At 39.6% G+C, this 24,304-nt stretch overlaps 1 protein-coding gene across 6 annotated transcripts in view; it reads right to left on the bottom strand.

Annotated features, from left to right (window-relative positions):
- Positions 1 to 23,681, bottom strand: part of OTUD4 (OTU deubiquitinase 4) — a 47,813-nt gene extending 24,132 nt beyond the window's left edge. For 2 of the 6 annotated variants that reach the window (XM_045078345.1, XM_045078346.1), the window contains exons 1-8: positions 22,736 to 23,533; positions 17,320 to 17,403; positions 14,826 to 14,876; positions 8,042 to 8,088; positions 7,263 to 7,335; positions 5,469 to 5,550; positions 3,708 to 3,840; positions 680 to 737 (exon numbers count right to left, since the gene is read on the bottom strand). In XM_045078345.1, coding sequence (XP_044934280.1) covers positions 680 to 737; positions 3,708 to 3,840; positions 5,469 to 5,550; positions 7,263 to 7,335; positions 8,042 to 8,088; positions 14,826 to 14,876; positions 17,320 to 17,403; positions 22,736 to 22,894 — 687 coding nt within the window. In that variant the 5' untranslated portion in view covers positions 22,895 to 23,533. Of the gene's footprint in view, positions 1 to 679; positions 738 to 3,707; positions 3,841 to 5,468; positions 5,551 to 7,262; positions 7,336 to 8,041; positions 8,089 to 14,825; positions 14,877 to 17,319; positions 17,404 to 22,173; positions 22,506 to 22,525; positions 22,696 to 22,735; positions 23,535 to 23,567 lie in introns of those variants that run through there. The other 4 variants (XM_045078350.1, XM_045078347.1, XM_045078349.1 and 1 more) reach the window with 4 other exon arrangements.
- Positions 23,682 to 24,304: the final 623 nt, after the last annotated feature.

Here is a 24,304-nt window from a genome sequence, read left to right as displayed (position 1 = left end):
AAACAAACAAAGTCAGGAAGTCCAATCAACACAGAACAGAAATGCTTTTAAAACATTTTTGTTTGGGGGCACCTGGGTGGCTCAGTGGGTTAAGCCCCTGCCTTCAACTCGGGTCATGATCCCAGGGTCCTGGGATCGAGTGCCGCATCACACTCTCTGCTCAGCAGGGAGCCTGCTTCCTCCTCTCTCTCTCTGCCTGCCTCTCTGCCTAGTTGTGATCTCCCTCTGTCAAATAAATAAGTAAATAAATTTAAAAAAAAAAAAACAAAAAACATTTTTGTTTGAGATACGTGTAAGAGTAAAATCAAATGAAGAAGAAAACTTTAAAAATTAGGAAGTCAACAATAATTTTCTCAGAGTCAGATGATCCTGACTCCATTGAAAACGTACAAGTAAAGGGATGCCTGGGTGGCTCAGTGGGTTAAGCCTCTACTTTGGCTCAGGTCATGACCTCAGGGTCCTGGGATCAAGTCCTGCATCTGGCTCTCTGCTCAGCAGGGGGCCTGCTTCCCCCACTCCCTCAGCCTGTCTCTCTGGCTACACGTGATCTCTCTCTCTCCCTGTCAAATAAATAAAATCTTTAAAAAAAAAAAAAAAGAAAATGTACAAGTAAAAATTAAGACTAAATTAATCTGCTTTCTTAAGTGGAAGAACTAGTTAAAACCATTAAAAAAAATACCTGATCACTTGACAAAGCTTTAACTCCATTCACATCATTAGTAGTGGTAGTTTTACTCCTACAAAAGAAATATAACCATAATTAAAAGTACAAAAATGTGTTTATACAATTAACTTATCTTAACCTCACATAAAGATCTCCCGTCATAATTATGTTTCAAAAAGTCAAAGCTATATTCCAGTGGAGTTCACATAAGATTTATTATAAGGATGTATTTATACAAACGCCCATACACAGACACACACACACACATATGTATCCATATTAAGATATAGATAAAAAACTTTTATGAGTAATCCTTTATGTAAGGCTCAATCATCAAAAACACAGAAACGAAAAGAACTATGAAATTTGGGTGGGTGGAAAAAAATTTATAAAACATTTAATGTAAACATTTTCTTTCAGTATATTGATGAGGCTCCATTAAACAAAATATTCCACAACAAATGAGCGTAAACACAAACTAACGTCATCAGTATGCTAAAATGATGGTAAGTACTATCTACAGGGTAGGGTGGCATCCAGGTAGCCAGTTAGCAGAAGTGATAGCGCTGAGACATAGGCCTGAAATAACAAGTGAGATGAGGAAAGGACTTGCTAAGATGCCTTTTTGAATAAAGAATTAAAGGTGATGAGACAGCAAATCATATGGCTATTCAGTATTCCAGGCAGAGAGCAGCAAGTGGAAAGACCCTGGAGTGGCCAAGAGATTGGAAAAGTGGAAACATAGTGATGGCAGGACAAACAAAAGAAGAGACGGGACTGTAGTCTTCTGTCCTACAGCTCCTCCTTAATTAATCAATCTCAGTCTTCAGGACAATCTTCAAATCTGTGTCCTTAAATGTGGCAATATTTAAGAGACCACAACCTACAGTCTAAATCACCCATAATTCCCACCACTTCAGGACTGACCAATATGAAAGTAAAAAGAATCTAGGCACAAGAGTAGAGTGACATCCTCCTTATTACCCAAACTATGCCTAACTATCATACCATAATTATGCAGCATTCTTCCCTAACTAAAGCCTTAGCCTCCTTAGGCCAGACATGATACAAGTGAAGAGAAATGTTATTAATTCAACAAAAAGTTAATTTAAAAAATGCTTCAGGGACCTCTGGGCGGCTCAGTTGGTTAAGCATCTGCCTTAGGCTCAGGCCATGATTCCAGGGTCCTAGAATCTAGCCCCACACCAGGCTCCCTCCTTGGCAGGGAGCCTGTTTTTCCCTCTGCCTGTGCTCCCCCTGCTTGTGTGCACACTCTCTCCCCCTTCTCTCTCTCTGACAAATAAGTAAGACTTTAAAAAAAAAAAATAAGTAAATTAATTAAAATAAATTTAAGAATAAAAAAATTTTAAAAAGCTTCCATGTTGGGAAGCCTGGGTGGTGCAGGCAGTGGGGCAACTGTTAGGCTCCAGTTGTTATCTCAGGGTCATGAGATCAAGACCCTTGTCAAACACTGTGCTCAGCGGGGAGTCTGCTTGAGATTCTTCCTCTCCCTCTGCCCCTTCCACTCGTGCACACCTCTGCGTGTGCTGTGGGTGCATGCTCTCTTGCTCTCAAGTAAATCAATCTTTGGAGGAAAAAAATGGCTTCCATGTTCCAAGGGCTACAAATTAGCAGTTTAGAAAGATTACACTTTACAATGAACACACCTTTCCTCATAAAATTCTCCAGCTTACTAGCCTTAACTTCATACCTATTTCATCAGTCAACTGCTATGCCAGACCCAACTATTGCTAAAATGATGAGCAGGGACCAAAGGGCATGTGCTCAAGTCCCTCCACACCATAATAGGTAATAAGCTATAACAAGATAATCACTCGCTCTCTCAACTTCCTCTAAGCTCAATGACACATTCTAATCAGATAGGAACCTAGATTAAATGATAGAGCAGAACTTCTGTTTAAAGTTAGTCTATCCTAGAATTAAATGTGCAATAGCAGATCCAGATTCTAACCTGACTCATCTCTCTCTTACAAAGAAATGGTAGTCAATCACTTTTTCAGTAAGGATCAGAAAAATGTAACTCAACAAATGCCTGGCATTTCTGATAAAAGGAGATATATTCAATAAAGAATTAGATATCCTAAGGTTTAATTTCATTTATTTCTCTAGTTTCACTATAGAATACCAAGTAGGCTTTCATACTCTCACACACTAGGAATAATGTAGTATTATCCTGACTGGGAATGGAATTGGGTAGAGCTCTTACGAAACACAGAGTAAAGGTTTTAACATTATTAATAAAAACTAAAAAATGTCAGACGCCGTATCTAGAAACTAGGCTATACACATTATACATTATTTATTTTAATTCTTACAAATTTTCCTCCGAGGAAATACTAATATATCCTAATTTTATATAGAATTGGGGCATGCTAGTAAACTTAGTAAGTTGCCCCAAGTCTAGTCACTTTAGCAGGAAGCCGGGATTGAAACCAGATTTGGCTGTCTATGGCCCCAAGCTCTTAACCACTATCCTACATTATCCTGTGTGGAAAAGGCCTCAGAGATTCTAAGTTAAAAGATGTTTATTCACAATCCTAAACAGAGACATTACCCAGAACTGTTCTCATACTTGTACCCCAATTTGGGATTATTATTATATAAAAAGAAAAAGGAAGGCATTATCTGAGTAAGGAAACAATAAAAGTAAGTCGCAGAAATAAAATGGTCATTTTTTCATCATTGGATATGTAAACAAATGACAGGTTAGCCTTAAAATTTTACAATACACACACACATATAGGCAGGACTAAGCCTATTATACACATATACTTGTAGATTCTACAGAAATAGAGCCTATCAACCAAAAACATCAACTTTTAAAAACAGTCCCGTAATAAAAATTAAATAAAAATCAGAGGCAGGCAAAAAGAATCTTGGACTGCAGACTGCTATACTTTAGGTACACAATGAGGTATATAATACCTCAATATGTGAGGCAACTCCATGCCTCACATTTCTTATTGAATTACTTCTTTACAGGGCACTATAAAGATATTTTAGGACTTAAATTCATTCTTACTTGCAACTGTCATCCTCTGAATCTGATATTTCGCTGTTGTTTTCATCAGCTACTTCAGAAGTGTCTAGTCCCATCAATATTTTACTAACATCAGTTTTAAATACCTTCTCATATAGCAATTCATAAAGGAGAGCTGCAATTAATAAGAGAAATGTTATGCAACATTAATAATGTTATGTTTTAACACAAAATTGACAATGTCTATTGCCCAGGTTTCTAAAATCCTAACTAGGGCACTTGTGACATCTTCTGCTCAATAATACAATTTAATCAAAAAGTTATCTAGATAGAAAACAACTAGAATTTCTGTCTCTGTAATTAATTGGAAACCATTACATAAGCTACTGCCATTTTTAAAACACAAAAAGGTACCACAACCGTGAAGCAAGTATGATAACAGTAAAGGCTAAACATGCATACAATTACTGCATTCCAGGCACTATGCATACCCTTTACATATGTTCATATTAAATTCCACGCACAGCAAAGTATTACTATTCTAACAGTACAGATGAGGAAACTTGAGAATTAAAAAGGTCACATAATCTGCCCAACCTTAAGAGATGTGGAAAGAAAACATTAAGAAACTTTAAGATTCCTAGAAGAGACAGCTTTTCATAAGCGACTCCAAAAACAACTGTTTTAAAATGTATTCTGAGCACCCACTGAAAGAAGCATATTTAAACAACTTTTTTGCTTTAAAAACAAAACAAACCAAAACCAAAAAACCTCTAGAAAACACAAAAATATAGATTACCAAATACTCAAAAACACATTACAGATGGCATTTAGGACTCTGATTTAATTATACTGCAGCAATCTTTTTGAAACTAAAAATTGCATCAACAATAGGTACCCACCCTCTAAATGAGTCCCCAAAGAGACCACCTTCTCACAGATCACCTTTCTGCCACCCCTGATAACATCTAAAACATAGGCATGAGAGAAGTATGGGTAAGGTAGGCTCCAGGAGCTATCCTTCCCGAAGCTGAAATGTTTAGATTTTTAACCAGCTAGAAGAGGAGGACACAGACTAGGATACAGACAGCTACACTTTTTTATTTTAAAACAGATCCCTCAATTCTAAAAATTGCATTACCCATATCTTTACTGTCACCACTAGCTTAAGAACAAAGGAAAAAGCTGTTACATGCCCAGCACTGATGCTCTGTTTGAGTGATGTACACTTCATCAGACAGATGATAAAGGAGAGTAAGGTAGAAAGGACTACTAAAGTGGTAATTCTCAACTGGGGAAGGAGAGGGGATTTTATCCTTCTAAGAAACACCTGGCAAAATTTGGAGAGCTTTTTACTTGTTGCAATGAAAAAGAGAGCTCTACATGGTACATGCCAGGGACGCTATACTTAATGTTCCATAATGCACAGAACAACTCCAAAGAATTATCTGGCCCAAAATGGCAGTAGTGTCAAAGTTTAAGAAACCCTGTTCTAGTGTCAAAACAATCAAATGCCTGGTTTGCTCATTTAGATTTTCAAGCTCTACACCAACAACTTTAAAAACACATACAAATGCTTATTACCAAAATGAATTACTGCAGAAAATAACTGTATTTAGAAGTCAAATTCAAGTTACTAGCTCCATTTTTTCCTAGTCAAACAAGTTTTCATTACAGTATTAATACTTCTGCTAACCCAAGATTCTCTGCATATCTTTGTATGCAACAAAACAGACTTGTTTGCATTAGGAATGTATAGCTTAGGAATATAACTTCCTACACATACACGACGGTGATACTCACACTGACACATTGCAGAGTTCTCTTTATACTTTATGGGATAGACAATATCATAATGATTTCCATTTGAAAAACACAGTAATACCTGAAAGAGAAAAATTAAAGACACCTTTCAGTCCTTCACTTATGACACTTACAAGCAACTTTTACCTCCAACTTCTCAGAATTACTAATAAATAATATCCAAATAGAAAATGATTATTTTAGGGGCACCTGGGTGGCTCCGTTAAGCATCTGCCTTTGGCTCGGGTCATTATCTCAAGGTCCTGGAATGAACCCTGCACTGGACTCCCTGTTCAGTGGGAGTCTGCTTCTCCCTCTTCCTCTCCCCACCCTGGCTCATACTTTCTTCTCCCTTGCTCTCTCCCTGTCCCTCTAGCTCTCCCCCACCCCTCCCTCTCTCCTTCTCTCTCTCTTGCACATACTCTCACAAATAAGATTTTTTAAAAAAATGATTATTTTAGGGGCACCTGGTGACTCAGTTGGTTAAGTGCCCAACTCTTGATTTCAGCCCAGATCTTGATCTCAGGGTGGTGAGTTCAAGCCCCACACTGGGCTCCATGCTAGGCATGGAGCTTACTTTAAAAAAAAAAAAAAAAAAAAATTATTTTAGAAGCAACCTAAAGCTTCAGTGTCGTCAACTATGGTATATCCAATGCTGAAATGTCATTAAATCAAAAAGTTCTCAATGATCTGGGGAAACGCTTACGGGATCCCAAAAAATATACAGCATACATGAAAACAATAGAATTTCCACTATTTAAAAAAACAAGACAGTTAAAAGACAATAAAATACTAAATACTCCAAAACCTTATGAAGATGCTGACCTCTAAGAGGCACGATCAAAAGTAAATTTTTTTCTGCTGTTTTAGTTTTAAGTACTTTCTAAATAGTCAATTGCTTATGCAATGAACGACACACTGATTTTGTTTGAATTATGGTGTATTCCAAAACCTGTATTGGATAGGCCAAATCCAGAGCCAAGCACTCTTTTTTTTTTTTTTTAAAGATTTTATTTATTTATTTGACAGACAGATCACAAGTAGGCAGAGAGGCAGGCAGAGAGAGAGGAGGAATCAGGCTCCCTGCTGAGCAGATAGCCCGATGCGGGGCTCAATCCCAGAATCCCAGGATCATAACCTGAGCTGAAGGCAGGGGCTTTAACCCACTGAGCCACCCAGGCGCCCCCAAAGTCCTTTTTATAAGGTAGTATTTCACTCAATTCCCCTCCCTCTTATCACCATTAGCATGATGACAAAACACTTCAACTTGGCCTGGACGATTCCAAAACAGCTAATTAAAATAAAGTTCTCTTGTAACAATGAACCAACTGAGGGTTTTTGTTTTTTTTTTTCTTTCTAGACTTTACATAATTTTTCAGTTGTTTCCAGTTTGGGACTAGATAATAACATCTCAGCCAGTAAATTATCTTTATAAGGAGAAATATACCACCATTACCCAAGTATTTTTGGATACAATGGCAGAACCTACTTTCACAAGTAATTTTACTACTTAATGTTTATAGTGATACAAAACAGTCTAGTTAATTATATACACTAGTATCTGAGGTTTTTTCCTCTAGTGTAATGTTCTGATAGTGTTCAACACTGAGATTTGTGGAAAAAAACAAATACAAAATATGACTCAATAATGATTAACAGGAAGTTTAAAAAAATTATCATAACCCTCATACAAAAATATTTCAAAAGGTCACCTTAAAACTATAGCTTAGAAGGTCAAGGTGGCAAGTGGTTCTTTTACTTAAATCCTTCAGAAACACTTAGAAAAATTCTTACCTTCTCCGGAAAATTATTTTCAGTTACTTGTGAAGGAGAAACATTTGGTTCCCGGTAAATTATAAAATCTTTCCTGAAAATAAAATTGAGCAATTACTTCTGGGAAAATGTATTTCATGACTTAACCATTATTCGTTCATTCATGCATTCATTAAGAGCCTAATATGTGCCGAGCAATGTCCCAGGTGGTAGAGAGAGCAGTAAACAAAGACAGCAATACCATAACTTAATTGTAAAACATTGTAAACACCTGTATGAAAGTACCTTTTTAAAAAGTAGAACTTCAAATATAATTTGCATATATGTTAACTTCAGATACAATTCTAAGAGGAGACTTCAAATTTACAGAAATTGTGAAGATGAAATTTTATACAGACATTTCAAGAAGAAAAAATAAAGCAGTCACCTATTCTTCTCCTAGACAAAAGTAATTATAAATATAACATGGTGTTTTGCCTCTGTTCTAGTGGCCATCTATCTGAAGCTACCATCCCTGAGAAAGCAGGAAATCATTCCTCTATCAAGTTGATAAGTAATATTGTCTACAGGCCTGGAAAAATGTCTGTATTGCTTCCCAAAGGTATTTTGAGAATTACAATTTCTAAACGTTGACATATTTAACATCGAAACCTAACTGATTTAATTTAAAAAATCTTAGAAAAGATGCTTCACAATTAAGGCATAAAACTGCTTTGCTATTCTAACAATTTAGTAATGGAATGGAATATATACTAATTTCCCACTCACTTTTCGTTTCCTAATGTTACTACAGTGTTTACCTGTACATAAGAGAAAGGGCACTTATTTCCACTTGTCCAACCCATTCCTGTATTAAAGAAAAAAAAAATTAATTAAATAAAAATTAAATTAAAAAAAAGAAAAAAAGTTGGCACTTAAGTTTTCATATTTCATAATACATATACCTCTATAGAATACCTTAACACATACCTTTATGACTATACCTCATGAGCTAGAAAAAGCTCATTATTATTAATATATTATGTATTATATATAATTATGTATATGTATTTTATTTATGTATAATATCTGTATAATTATGTATATTGTTTATATTTTGTACTATATATAATGTAATATATTAGTATTATTAAAACATTTATATAAAACAGACATTAATATGTAACTAAATATCGAGGGGCGCCTGGGTGGCTCAGTGGGTTAAAGCCTCTGCCTTCGACTCAGGTCATGATCCCAGGGTCCTGGGATCGAGCCCCACATCAGGCTCTCTGCTCAGGAGGGAGCCTGCTTCCTCCTCTCTCTTCTCTCTGCCTGCCTCTCTGCCTACTTGTGATCTGTCAAATAAATAAATAAAATCTTAAAAAAAAAAATCAACTTAAATAATTAGCCCAAGTCTCTGTTGTAAAAATCCTTAGTAGCACAGGGTGATATGATATAGTTATGATATAGATATAGATATAGTTATAGATATGATAGCTCCTATTGCTATGGAAAGACCACGGAGTGGTATCTCTAAGTGGAGAACCTGCTGAAGGCAAGGACTCTGATCTTTAACCAAGAACCCAGGACATAGCTTGGAACATTTACATGCCCAGAAAATGAGATGTGAGTAGGAGAATACAGGTATTAGAAAAGATAAAAAAGGAGTAGGACTCTTATTTTCAGGGTGATTAAAAGTACAAAGAGATCAGTGTCCTAGCAATCTTTCTGAAATGAGATAGAAATTCTACAGCCCTAAAGGAGTCATTTTATGTCTTTAAGCCTATTAGAGGAAATGGCCAGTATATATCAAAATTTTAAATATCCATACATACTCTTTCACCCGGCAATTCAAATTCTGTAAACCTATCCTCAACAAGTTATTTCATATGTCCACACAAGTATACAAAAACAAGGATGTTCACTGTAGCTATCTGTTAATAGTTTAAAGAAAAATTTTTTAAAGAAAATCTGGATATTCCAGTAATAGGAAAGGAGTAACCAAATAATTTATGGTTCATCCACACCATGTATGGAACACCACACAATCATCTAAAGAATGAGGTATACCTATATGAACTGACTTGGAAAGATGAGACTATCAAGTATAAGAAGTCAGTCAGTCATGGGGCGCCTGGGTGGCTCAGTCACTTAAGCATCCAACTCGACCTCATGATCTCAGCATCACGAGATCGAGCCCCAGGTCAGGCTCCATGCTCAGCGTGGAGTCGGCTTGAGATTCTCTCTCCCTCTCCCTCTGCTCCTCTCCCTGCTCATTCACACAGGCATGCTGTTTTACTTGCCCTCTAAAATGAATTAATTAAATCTTAAAACAAAACCAAAAATACCTTATTGGGTAAAAGAAACAAAAAGTTATGCTCAGTATATGTATGTGCAGGTGTATGCGAACTAGAAAGATACATCCTAAACTGACAGTGGAGACAGGAATTCAAGATCAGGGAAAAAGAAGGATTTTCGCTCTTCATTTTTTTTTTAAAGACTATTTATTTAATTGACACAGAGAGAGAGAGACAGTGTGAGAGAGAACATAAGCAGGCGAGTGGGAGAGGGAGAAGCAGGCTTCCTGCCTAGCAGGGAGCTTGATGTGGGGCTCGATCCCAGGACCGCGGGGTCCTGACTTAGCTGAAGGCAGACACTTAACCACCCAGGTGCCCCTTCACTCTTCATTCTGTATTACATCTTTTTCCATAAGAATGCATTCCTATGCTACTTGTGAAATTAGTAAAGACTTAATACCAAGACTAACAAAAATGAGCTATGGTAAGTCAATGTTGCCACTTTTTCCTTTAAAGAAATTTGAGATAAGGAAAAGATTTTAAACAACGTGTATCTCAGACAAGGATAATCCTTCCTTCCCTCAGAAGATTTTTCATTTTAATAGTTCTTAAAAGTTGGCTCTGGTTTTCAAAATGAAATGCGTACCATATATTAAAATAGATTTTTTTTTTTTTTTTCAGCCTAAGAGAGAGCGATGGAGAGCGAGCACAGGCTACAAGTGGAATTCCAGTGGGAGAAGCAGGCTCCTTCACTCAAACAAGGAGCCCGATGCACACTCGATAAGGACGCATCTACTTCATGCCTGATGCCGAAGGCACTGCTTAAAAAACTGAAAATTACCCTACTCGTTTCAAACAAAATGCGTCTCATCTATTAAAATAGATTTCTTACCACTAGGCCTTAGCCTGACAATCAAATTCTGTTCTAGTCTGGTGCTACAAGTGACATTGGTGTAGAATAATATCCTTCACTTCAAACCAGGGTCAAATTTACAAACATAAAACATCTATGTTCATGCCAAAAGTCTTCCACCTTAAAAAATATAAAATTATTTACTTATCGTTTCAACAAAATTTTTTCTCTCAAGAATTTATTTACTTTATTTGACAGACTTAGATCCTGAGAGTAAATTCTGCTGTAGTCTGGGAAAATAAACCCCTGCTGAGCAGAGAGCCCGACGTGGGACTTTATCCCAGGGTCCTGAGATTATAAAAAATACCTAAGTTCAGCAGCTTCTTCCACCTGAAGGCACCCAATCTTATTTACTTATCGCTTCTTAAGATGTTTAATATACTTCTTTATTTTGGGTGACAGTTAAACATTTCTGCAAAATCTGTTTAAACTAATGAGCTATATTAAAAAAGTGTAATTTAAATGTTTTTCAACAGTCACTAAAAATAAACTTTTGTTACTAAGGATGCTATCAAGAAAATGAAAAGATAAAGTAACAAGTTGGAAGAAAGTATCTGAAAATTACATATCAATACAGAACTTATATCCAGTATAAAGCACTCTAACTATTCAATAAAACTAGCAACATAACAAAAGATGGGCAAAATCTATGAACAGACATTTCACCAACAAAGATATATGGATGGCAAACAAGAACATGAAAGGATGTTCAACATTAGAGAAATAAATACAAGTTAAGATCACCATGACATGCCACTACACAACCACTAGAAAAGTTACAATTTCAAAGCTGACAAGATTGAATGTTAACAAAGACCAAGAGCATTTGGAATTTTCATGTATTGCCAATGAGAAAGCAAAACACAGAGCCATTTTGAAAGTCTGGCAGTTTCTCATTAAGTTAAACATACATTTACCATATGACAGAGAAATTCCACTCCTAAGTGTTAATCCAAGAGAAAAGAAAACATATGTCCACACGAACACTTATTGGCAAATATTCTTAGCAGCTTTAATCATAAAATGGTCTCAAGCTAGAAAGAACCCAAATATTCATGAAATGATAAATAGACGAGCAAACTGCAGCATCCGTATAATAAGCTCATCAACAAAAAGGACCAAACCACTGATAAACCCAACAACAACATGGATGGATCTCCAAGTGTTTCCATTAAGCTAAGTAAAAGAAGCCAGATACGTAAGACTACAAACTGTATCATTCCATTTATGTAGTCTAAAAAAGACAAAACTTAAAAAGCAATGGTTGCCAACAGCCAGAAGGGGGGAAAGGGATTAAGAGCAAAAGAGCGCAGGGAACTTTGTGAAGTGATAGAAACGTCCCTGTGTGTTTGTAGTGGTGGTTATGCAACTGTATACATCTGTCAAATCTCATCAAATTATACACTTAAAATAGGTGAATTTTAGGTGTAAAAAAACTCTGATTTTTACTATGTGTCAATTTTACCTCCATAAAGCTGACAAAAATATATTCCTGCAAAAAGTTTGAGGCATTTTTCAAAATGCTCCACTGGCATTTTAAGTAAAAAATAAAGATGCTTTCTCTGAGAACTAGGAAAAACATAAGAGTTTATCTATCAACTATCTCTCTTCTCATTTCATACATTCCATATATCAGGGAAAAAGAAAAACGAAAAAAGACATATCTGTTGCTAATAAAGAAGCACAGGGGTGCCTGGGTGGCTCAGTCAGTTAGGCGTCTGACTTAGGCTCAGATCATGATCTCAGGGTCTTGGGATGGAGCCCCCCCATAGTTGGGCTCCATGCATAGCAGGGAGTGTTTTCCCCTCTCCCTCTGCCCCTCCTCTTGCCCACGCACATGCACGCACACACTTTCTCTAATTAAAAAAGAAGAAGAAGAAGAAGAAGCACGAACTACTATTCAGAAGGTACCTGAAACATCTGGAGAAGAAATCTGATTAGATTTGGGGGGGGTGGGGCAAGGTGTCATAAAAATAAAAAAGCTGGCTGGCCAGCCAGCACCCTGGGAAGGAGACCCCATATCCCGGAACACACTCAAAACCGCAGCAACTTCCCTTCTTCCTCCTGTAGATGCCCAAATCAGTGTCAGTCTGGTTCACACTACTTCATTTCCTCCCTCTATCCCTTTTCTCTCCATTCCCACCATGCCCACCCTTTCTCAGAAACTCATAGCTTGACAGCCTGAACTGCTACACAAAAATTACTATAAACAACATTGTGGGATTTTCCTCGATTAAAAAGTTAACGAACAGGGGGCACCTAGCTGGCTCAGTCAGTAGGGCATGTGACTCTTGATCTCTAAGTAATGAGTTCAAGCCCCATGTTGGCCATAGAACTTACTTTAAAAAAAAAAAAAGTGTGTGGGGGGTTAATAAACAGACTTTGTTGCTTCCTTTACTTTCCATAATGGAACAAAAATCACCAGAAGGAGGGTTGCTGGGGAGAAGGGGATCGAAAAAGGGTGGTGGGGTTATGGACATTGGAGAGGGTATATGCTATGGTGAGTGAAGTATGTAAACCTGGCGAGTCAAAGACTTGTACCCCTGGGGCTAATAATACATTATATGTTTATAAAAAAATAAAAAAAAAATTTTTTAAATCACCAAGAATATTACTAAAGTTAACATTCTGGTATTTATCTTTCCAGTATGTTACATAGAATGCAATGTGAATTTAACATTCAGTTCAGCACCCCAAACTAAAGGTAACTATGAAAATCCCAAAAGCAATAAAAATATACAATCCTTGTCATCAAAGAGGCTTTAAGGTAAGTGGGGGGGGGGGGGGAGCGCTACAGGAAAATGGTATCTGTGACCATGATATGTGGGCAAAACTCCGTACTGAAATGACTGAAATAAAAATGGAATCAGGAGTGGATTTAGCGAAAAGACCTTCAGAGATGTCTGCCTCCAGAACTGGAGTAACACAATACTCCTTTTTTTTTAAACACTGCACATAATGTGCACATTTTTCCATGTATTAAACTTTTTTTTTTTAAACCATACAACGGTCTTCCCACCTCGAGTCTCATCCACTTCCAAACTATCTCTGCCCGATATTCTTTTATCCATCTATTCAGATAGCCAACAAGGAAGCCAAGCACTATTTTTGATTCCCAGCAGTGACATACTCACTTCTTGCCTCAAAAAAGTTGAAAGGTTTCCCAATACCACATTCTCAGGTCCTAGGCATAGACTTTAATTCAGGTCTGGAATAGTGGAATTTACAACCACCTTAAGTAATTCTGATGCAGACAGTCAATGGCTGACACTCTTCAAATGCTAGCCTAAAGATAAGCTCCATACTGAGCCTAGCAGTGAAGGCTCTTCCATGACCAGTCCCACAGCCTGCCCTGACTGAACACAAACTGAACTGCTTTCTGAATCTGCCTTGCTCACAATTTTCCCTACCTAGAAAGACCATTCACACTAGGCATTTCTCATTCCGAATCTATTCAGACTTCAAATGCCAACCTACTATCTCTTCTTTTGCCTGCCTAGGTAAAAATATAATTGTGAATGCCTATAGCATCATTATCTAGACTTTTGACATGTGCTTTCTCAGCTGTATTAGGTACAGGGCAACTCCTGAGAACAATACCCAAACCCCAGTTACCTCTGCATCCCCAGAGTGCCTGTCTATTCTTGGCACTCAACAAGGACTTCAATTAGTTTCAGAGAATCAAATGGAGACACCAACTGTTAATCAAATAAACTGCTCCTAAGTTACTATTTCTCTTCCTCCCTACCCGACTCCTCTTCTTAGGTTCTTCCTTGGCTAATGTCATTGTAAACTCAACAGAAATTACCTCTAGGGATGACAGAACATTCTACAAGGCGTTCTGTGTGGCATTTCATGATTTTGGATTTTACAGAGAAGAGTATTAGTTTTTCAAACAGGAAAAAAACAAAAATTCTTTTAACTTCAACATGACTGAGAAAAGTAAGGCAGTGGGACTTGGGAAGTGCCATCGTTTTCCTCTCAACAGTCTCTCTTCTCAAGCTGATCATGGGAAATGGAACCTCCATAAAAGAACCTACCATCCCAGAGGCCTAAAGAAGAAATCAAACCTTGCACTCTGTCCACCAAGACCAATATCCATACCAATACAGAATCCCGAAAATCATCACCACTGTTATTGTAGGTCTTTTATGCTATATTCAGATGCCATTTTGACAAAGATTAAAAATCTTACTCTGTCCTTACTGAGGCAATATCTTAAACACAGCTCCAACTGTCTTCCAATTAAATGCTACATAAAATGTGCAACTAAGAAATGTTTATGAAAAAAAGTACTTGCTGTAACCCCTCCATACACTACATCACATTTTAATGAATGCTGATTACTTCAATACATAATAAATAGAAAAAATATATTACAGAATCACTGCATACCTGTGGATTTTCCAAACGTTTTAAATACTCTTCAAATGACCCTTCTATAAACTGCAAAAAAAAAAAAAACTATTAGAAATGTATCAAAACAAAAAATCTTTTCACTGTGAATTACCAAGCTTTTACATGAACCTTGGATACATCAGTAATAGTAATACATGTAAACAACCTAATTATTAAAATACATAAAAATCATTAAGTGAAGATTATAAACAGACAAAAGAATTTTAAAAAGGAAACATTTCAGAAAAGATTTCCTGGACAGGATGTGGACAGGCACAATGTGGTGTGAAAAGGCAATGAAAGCTATGTTGAGAAGATAGAAGCCAACCAGCCAACAGAAACAGGACAACTGGTTGGGGAGAACAGAGTAAGAGAGGAACTCACTCAACTGGACACCTGTTTAGAGAGGGCCGTGGGCCCAGGAAAGACTTGCAAACTGAGGGAGAAGGCAATTCAAGGTCATTGTCGGTGACACGAACAGACAAATATATGAAACAAGCACTTAAGAGGAGTATTTTGTAATGGCCAATGCAGAGATAATATACTAAGAAATATTAATTTACTATTACACATATGAATAATGTCTCTTAGGTCACACTAAAAACAAATGAGAACTAATAATGCAAGATACTGTGGAGAACCAACAAGATTTTTCTACCACAATTTGCTTCACAGTTTAACTCAAAAAGTTTATTCAAGCTATGTGATTTCTGTTAGCCATCACACTAATTTAACTGAAAAAAAAAAAAATCTATAAAAGACACTCATCTGAACACCAAATTCTATTTAAAGTATAGTCCCAGTTAACTTAGCAAACTGATATACATAAAAACATTAAAGTACATGTTCCAGTCTATAAAAATCTTTTAAACATCCATGGCTTTTTTTTTTGAGATTGATTCTTTTCTAGATCATATGCTGTCAAATTTCCAAAATGTATCTTAAGTTTCAACACATCCTTATAATAAAACAGCCATATATTTTAAATATCCCACCAACACAATTCTGTATGAGGTGATTATTTATACTTTTGGGGGAAAAAACCCCACAGAGCCATTTAAAGTTGGAAGAGACCTATGTAGTGTTCTGATACAAGCCTGCATCCAATCTGAGATTCTCCTCTCTAATCAGTTAGAAAGTGTCTGACTAAACACGGTCAGTAAACAAAGCACACACCCTCACCCTCCTTCCCATGACAGTCTTTTCCAGTTTTGGCCAATAAGAATTCTTTGAAGGTGCTTAGTATAAATTATAAAAAGAAAGTGAAACTTTTCCCCTTGGAACTTTCAACCTCTGATCATACCTCTTAAAAATGTTGAGGGCTAAATAAATATAAGCAAAGAACTTAAACAATGCCTGGCACAGAGGAAGTGCTCAACTAATGACAGCAATTTCCATTACTGTCAACAGTGTTTTACTCTGTGGGACCAATAATAATGATTAATCACTTGTAATTTCTTTAAAATATGTAAAAAGCACTCCACTCACCTCACCCCTCCCCCTTTTATACTATACCCTAATACTCTCTCTTATCTATCCTCCACATCACCAGTTTCCTTTTTGTAAAACAAGTTCTCAAATCTCCTGATCAAGTGGGTTAACTCTCCTTCCTGGAATATATTACTGCCTTGCTTAGAACATGGTACCCAGAATACATCTAGAATGTCACCAGTATTACCATCTGGCTTGAATACAGGAACACCAACCAAAAAGCACAACCAAATTAAGAACTGTTTACCTATTAAGTTTTAGAATTGAGATATTTGCAAGGTGTCAGTGGTTTTTTGGCAGTCAAAGGGGAAAAGTATCATTAAAAGTCCAATGGCCTAATTCTAGGTCATAAAACCAGTACTAGTAAATCCTATAAAGCTTTCAATGTAAAAAGAAAACAGGCCATTCTAGCATCTTATTTCACAGCCTACTACATACTACTCAGAAAATTACAGTAAGTTGTTATACAACATTCTAGCAACTATTAATCATTATTTACATAATTACAGTGTTCTGATATATGATTCATAATGATGAACCCTGAAAATTAAAAATCTATAAATGCCTTCTGATAAAATTAAAGGCTGAGTATTAGCTATGCTCAGCATATTTTTTATACTCCAAGTCTGAAATTTGTTAAATTCATAGGGAGTTACAAATCATAGAAAACTATTAATTAACCAAAACACCCAATTTCCTGACCATGACAGACAAAGCTCACTCTTAATATTCAAGGATTCTGTCCAAGTCATCCTTTCATCTTCCACAGGCCTGTATCTTACCTATCATAACTTTCTAAATGTCTAAAGAAATGAAAACCACAAAACAGCTTTAAAAAAATCACAACTGTATGTAACTGGATTTAAATTCAATAAAGCAGTTTTTTTTTCCCATAACCTGCATTAAGATTCAGGCTGTGAAACTCCCACCAGACCACTTCTAAAGGCTGAAATGTAAATGCAAGTCAAGACACCATTCCATGTTTAAAATTACAAATTACCGCTTCAAATTTCTCTCTGTTCTCTCGAAGATAGTGAATACAGGCCATTCTGACTTCCACATGGCGAGACTGAGAGTGTAACACCTGAAAAAGAAAAGCAACATACTATTACACATTTTTTAAGAGAATTTAAGGTGCATGCTAGAACTTTCTTTCACACCCTAAATAACCTCACAAGCAATAGAAATCAGTTTCTCTCTGTTTGCCATTTAGTAATTTCTAAATCTTTTTTCACTCCCACCTCTTCCTCTAACCACAGGTGAAGTGAACTATAGTCAGTGCTACTTCTTAAGTCGTTCTATGAAGTACTTACTACCATTTCTCCTTTAAGTCATTCATGTGAGGAAACCACTGTAAACGTAACATACTTTTTACTTTCTTGACCAGCCTTCCTATAGCTTTGCTCTTCACAATGCAGGGCTAACAGAACCTCTGCCACATAGTGCTTAGCTTCATCCTATACTTGCTGGAAACAAGAATAGGCAACTTCAACAGGACCCTTTAAGCTTGTAAGAATTAGATTTCTTTTTTCCAATAATTTGGAATTACATGTTATGTAGAGATATAATTCCCCTGTGGTTTCAGAAAAATTAAGGTACTCATTCCCAAACCCTTAGTTGTCAGGCTTCCACAATTCCTTTTTTTTTTCTAGTGTTTTTTGTTTTGTTTTGTTTTTTAAGATTTTGTTTATTTATTTGACAGACAGAGATCACAAGTAGGCAGAGAGGCGGGGGGGGGGGGCAGGCTCCCTGCTTAGCAGAGAGCCCAATGAGGGGCTGGATTCCAGGACCCTGGGATCATGACCTGAGTTGAAGGCAGAGGCTTAACCCACTGAGCCACCCAGGCGCCCCTTCCACAATTCTTTCTTTTTTTTTTTTTAAGAATTTTATTTATTTATATGACAGAGAGAGATCAGAAGTAGGCAGAGAGGCAGGCAGAGAGGAGGAAGCAGGCTCCCCGCTGAGCAGAGAGCCTGATGTGGGGCTCGATCCCAGGACCCTGGGATCATGAGCTGAGCCAAAGGCAGAGGCTTTAAACCACTGAGCCACCCAGGCGCCCCTTCCACAATTCTTGAAGGAATATCCAAGTGAGCAGCACACAAGATGCAAACATGCTGCTATGTTCTACCATCCCAAGGGCCTTGAAACTTGCTCTTAGGCCCAAAATCTTTTTGTGTTTGTTTTTATTTTCAGTGCGCTCCATGCTCAACATGGAGCTTGAACTCACCAACGCTGAGATCAAGAGTCACGTGCTCTACCAACTGAGCCAGCCAAGAGCCTCAGCCCAAAATCTTAAAGCACCAACTGAAATAAGCCACACTACAAAGATGATCAAAATCCTCTCACTTTGTAGCCTCTGTATTCTTCTGTTAAACTAGTTCAATGAAAGGATAACTTAACGGGCATTCTGTCTATTACTGAAATGCTAAAGCTTTGATTTGAAAGAAACTAGTATAATCAAATACTTAGGAACCCTTTTGGCTAGCCTCCAATACTTTAACTATCATGCTTAAAAGAAAAGATTTAAATTATTTTCTATTACTGAGTGTCTCAAATCAAAGTGTTCCTAGTACCCTAAAGGGTTGGGGGACAGGGGGAGACCCTGAACCATTTAAAATAACCACATGTCCCACTACTAATAAGGCTCCTGAAAAGAGAATTTATATTAATATAAAGTAGCTTTAAGAGTTACAGGTCCAGGGACGCCTGGGTGGCTCAGTTGGTTAAGCAGCTGCCTTCGGCTCAGGTCATGATCCCGGCGTTCTGGGATCGAGTCCCACATCGGGCTCCTTGCTCAGCAGGGAGCCTGCTTCTCCCTCTGCCTCTGCCTGCCAGTGCTCGCTCTCTCCCCCCTCTCTCTCTCTGATAAATAAATTTAAAAAAAAAAGAGTTACAGGTCCAGGGGCACCTGGGTGGCTCAGTGGGTTAAGCCTCTGCCTTCAGCTCAGGTCATGATCCCAGGGTCCTAGGAATGAGCCTGACATCAGGCTCTCTGCTCAGCAGGGAGCCTGCTTCTCCCTCTCTGCCTACTTGTGATTTCTCTGTCAAATAAATAAATAAATAATCTTAAAAAAAAAAAAAAAAAAGGAGTTACAGGTCCAAATGAGAGATTCTTCCTCACGCTCAGATGAGCAGTGAATTCAGGAAAAGGGAGGATCCAACTGCATTTTACAGGTCTCTGGATAACACTCAAGGTTCATTTATACAAACAGAACCTGAGGGGCACGTGGGTGGCTCAGTTAAATGTCCAACTCTTGGTTTCAGCTCAGGTCATGATCTGTGATCTCAGGGTCGTGAAAGTGAGCCCCGCGTCATGCCCCACACTGGACTTCTCAATCCGTGTAGTCTGCTTGAGATTCTCCCCCATCTCCTTCCCCTTCTGTCTCTCCCCCCACATGCACTTGCAATCACTAGCACACACTCTCTCCATCTCTCTCTACCTCTAAAATAAATAAATAAATAAATAAATAAATAAATAAATAAATAAAATCTGTATACTCACAGAACCAGAGAGTCATGACTGTCTGGAGAGAGCTAGTTATGTCTTTACACTAAGGTACACTGAAGATGTACTAGCTGAGGTTAGCAATGTTTGTTTTCAGCATACTGCTGGTTTTCAGCTTAAGGAAGTACTCCTATATTGCTATCTTGGAAACTACTGAAAAGCATCTTTACACATTCTAAGCTTCCAGCCCTAGAAGAAATGTCCATATAGAAAAATAAACCACCACACAATATTTTTGCCAATTCAACAAGTGACATTTAGCAACTCTTCTTCCACAGAAGCTACCTAAGACACTACTGAATAAAGATATTATTTGAGTAAATATGAATAAAGATATTATTTGAGTAAACCAATGTTGTCCGATGGGGCTTTCTTGCCATTGGCAAACTGAAAACAGTGTTAGAGCCATTTACCTAGCAACAGGTGGCAGGCATAACTGATTAAAGCCTACCTCCCATTAAAAACAATGACAAGCATATCTGTTTTTTCTCCTCTTAAAAAGGTCTTATTAACACATGAAATCTGAACCTGTCACTCAGAAGCAAAATTCTCAGCAACTTTCATAACTTGTAGAGTACTGGAGCTTTACAAAGCCAAGCACTGCAAGAGAAGGAAGGTTAAATGACAACTGTTTAAAAAGTACAACTTTGTGCAAGTTCAAGGACAGGAAGAATGTGAATATTAAGACAAGTATCTCTGCAAATTATTATATGCCAGAAAATAGGAGACTTTCCAATCTTTACTTGGGACAAGATAGTGATAAACACTAGGAAAGGCGGAGACACACTGCTTTAGCAAATCCTCTAAGAGCGCCCTATTTTTAGCTCCACGGCCACAGAGCTGATTCAGGTCAGGCCTCCTGCAGGCCCAAGTCCAGAAGTGTAAAAAGGGAAGGGCCTATCTAAACCAGGTAATTTGGAGGAAAAGGAGACTCCTAATTCAAGTACCTCCCAACCTACCTCCCCAAAATTGCCATTTAGATTATTTACTCTGGCTCCTTCTTAGAAATGATAAATTATTTTGATATTATTGAGGTTGGTGTTACTTCCCTCTCCACCCCAATACACAAACTGTGCCTTTAGCCATGAAGGCTATATCCTTAATTCATGTCTGCTAAAAAAAGGAGTTTCCCTCAAAATTCATGGTATTAAGCTTTCTAAGCTCAGTATACTAAAAATCACAGTCGCATAATTGAAGAAGACATTTTCTTTATGCCTGATTTAAATCCTGAGATACAATAAAATGTGTTATATGACGTGAACAATGAGTTAGTTCTTAGTGACACTAACTTTGCCCCCTTCTACTTAAAAATAGACATCCTCCCTAAGAGAGATTTCTGTATAACCAAGTTTGCCAGTTATGGCACAGGATATGGAAACGAGACACATTTTATACTTCACTATGAACCAGGATCGGGATAATCCAATGCCAAATAAGCATCAAACTTCCCTTATTTTCATTCGTTTCTCCCTTCTTCCTAACCAAATTCTTGCTAGAGCTAACACTATGTGTAAATAAGCGCTAAATTCACTTCCACCTCTTCGTTCCACTTCCGGAGGTGCTGAGGAGTCCGGGGAGGCTGAGGCAGAAACACCAGGACAGATGGAGATCCAGAAAATTCACAAATGGGACAGATTGTTTATCTACTAATAGTAAAGACTGGGGTGGGAGTGTGTGAACATATCCCACAACAACATTGGAACATCCTAAATTTCTAAAAATGAGAGAAATCTAATGAACTGAAAAAGACAGGGCTGGATTTGGGGAGTTATACACAGAATGTATGAATGACAACGCCTGCAACATAATGCAAAGCTGAAGCAGTTAAGTCAATTTCTCGTTGAAAAACAGATTTTCTGATATTGATGTGAAAGCAAGGGCCCTGAAAAATAAATGGCTCGCCTTTAGAAGTTGAAAAAAGTAAGAATAGACCAGACTACAGATGTTAAGTAAAACACTGACTTACAAAAATTCTGAAAAACTACTTAGCATTCAAAAAAAGGTGAGAGGGGGAAAAAAAATCATAAAAACTCCACGGGAGGGAAAGAGATGATAGGAAAAGATCTTAAGCTGAAGAAAAGCAAACTGTAAAAGGTATGAAATACACACCAGGATAGTAATATGAGACTTTTATCCAACTATTTCAGCAGCTATTTTTCAAATATAGGATGGATTTCGGGGACTGCATACCAACTACACGGTGTTATATAACGCGGAAAATCTCTTTCTTAAAAGAGAAAGTCTTCCTTGTTAGAAAGTCATGTTGACCATTAGCAAGGAATAATTCAGTCAAAAGCCTAGAGAATCCCTAACATCAGATTTTTAAGAAGTAAATTATTTTCAGCATACCTTGCAGAGCATAACAATGAGTGGAATCTACTCAAAGACAATTCTTTTAAAACATTCTATATTCTTAAAAAGCTGACGTCCCCAAACTGCATTTTTCCGCTCTTAATTCAAGTGGACATCGACCGGCCGACTCCCCGACATTCCAAAGTCCAGCAGCAGAAAAAACAATGCTCTGCGAGTACCGCCTGGTGCACCACCTCCTCTAGTAAACACCTGGTTTACTGGCGTGAACGCTGTGCTTATAAACCAAAGGTGAACGCGGACCAGAATGGAAAAATATCATTTCGCCAAGTCCCCAGCAATCAATCAACCGTACACGCGCTCAACAGGCCTCACAGGTTGTCCTCATTACCTCTTCACCGGGAGGGACGACACCCAGTTAATTTACGGGTTTTTAAGTTTCGATTTACAGCTTCCAAACCCAGGGCAGCATCCCATTCCTGCGTTACAATGGGCCGCTGTGACGCCAGCCGGGCCACGCGCTGCCCCGGACGTGGGCGGCCCGCACAGCTGCCCGCCGCCGCTTTCCCACCCAGCTTCCTCCCGTTCCCCACCCCATTACCTGCTCCGCCACGGCCCGGAATAGGCACGACCCGTCCTTGGCGACCAGTTTCCGATACAAGCCCAGTTTCCGCAGATAGGCGTCCATAGGCGTCGCGTCCTCGCGGGGCCCCGCGCCGCCCTGGTCCCCCCCGTCGGAAGCGCCGACGGCCGCCTCCATGTTGCCGGTCCTTGTGCAGGCCAGGCGCGGCGCGGACTAGCCCCACATGGCCGCGCCCCCGGCTCCTTGACGCCCCGGCCTAGGACGGGCGGCGGCTCGGGCTCGGGCTCCGCGGGCGGCGGCAGACAGCGGCGGCCCGAGGCAGCGGGCGGCGCTCCCCGCGCGCATAGGGGAGCCCTGCCTAATGCATGGCTGTGCGCACGCGGCCGCCTCCCGGGGGACCACGCGCCCGGCGGTAACGGGGGGCAAACTAAAGAAACCCCAAGCGTGAGAAGTCACTTCCCGGCGGCCTCGCTGCCCGGCTCAGGAACACAGCCGGGGGTCGCCGCCCCCACAAGTTTCCTCGTCCCGACTCGGGTGAGGCGAGGAAACCCCCGCCTCCCGCGTGCGCGGGGCCGGCTCAGGGGAAGCGAGGCCTGCGTCCCCCGCGCTCTCCCCACCCTGGGAGCCGAAGAAGTCGAGAGAGAAAGACGCGGCCTCTCGTTTCTCCACCTCTCAGGAGGGCGCCGGAGGGGCGGGGAGCGGATGGGGGCGCCCGGCGGAGGGCAGCACCCTCGCAGCCCAGAATTTGTTTTCACTTTCGGCCGCACGGCGGAGAGGACGCCGGGAGGTGTAGTTTTGGCGGCGGCAGGAAGTCGGCTTGCGGCGGGCGGGGACGCGCGGACCGACCTACCCGGGGGAGGTGCCGGGGAGGCACGCGGACTACAAGTCCCTACAGCGCGGGCGCCGCGGCCGCCGTCGCCGGGAGCCGGCTTCGCGCTTCCCGGGCACCGCGTCCGCGAGCAGGCCGAGGGTGTCCGCGAGCCGACGCGCGGCGACCTGCGCGCGCTACCCCGCCCGCCCGGAGGGCCGCCCACTGCGCCGCGGCGCCGCGAGAAGTGCGCGCGCCTTGCGTGCGTGGAGTTGCCAGGGACACAGCGGCGGCTAGGTCGACCCTTTGTGTGTATTCCCAAACAGAGGGCGCACCTGTCTGCTCCCCTCCCCCCCCCCCCCCCACGCCGCGCCCGGGCCTCTTCAGGCGTTTCCATGGAGGTGGCTTTAACGGCTTAAGCAGAAAATAGAGCTAATTGACGAAGTCTCAGGGAACTGGCACAGTGCAGGACGACACAGGCTGTCCGTAAATCGACCGTGGACTGCTGATTCCTATGAAAAATTAGAAGTACAGCTCCCTCACTAGGGCAAGATGATACCTTTACCACAGACTTTGTTCACCCCCGCCCTTGTAGCTGCGCCACCCCAGCACAAAGTGATATCACGGGTCGGAAAAAATTAGAATATCTTTTCAGATATTCAGAATATCTTTTCTGAAAAATATCTTTTCTGAAAAATTCGTGTTGTAATTGCTGGATAACATGCTGGATTTGCCATGGGTTCCAGTCGTGTTGGAGGCTTCCAACTCAACTTTCTACC

The sequence above is a fragment of the Mustela putorius genome, unplaced genomic scaffold, assembly GCF_011764305.1.
Source record: "Mustela putorius furo isolate JIRA1106 unplaced genomic scaffold, ASM1176430v1.1 tig00000242_pilon_pilon_pilon, whole genome shotgun sequence".
In the NCBI taxonomy this organism is placed as follows: domain Eukaryota; kingdom Metazoa; phylum Chordata; class Mammalia; order Carnivora; family Mustelidae; genus Mustela; species Mustela putorius.
Note: the sequence above shows the minus strand (reverse complement) of the source record. Positions and strands in the feature narration are given on the sequence as shown.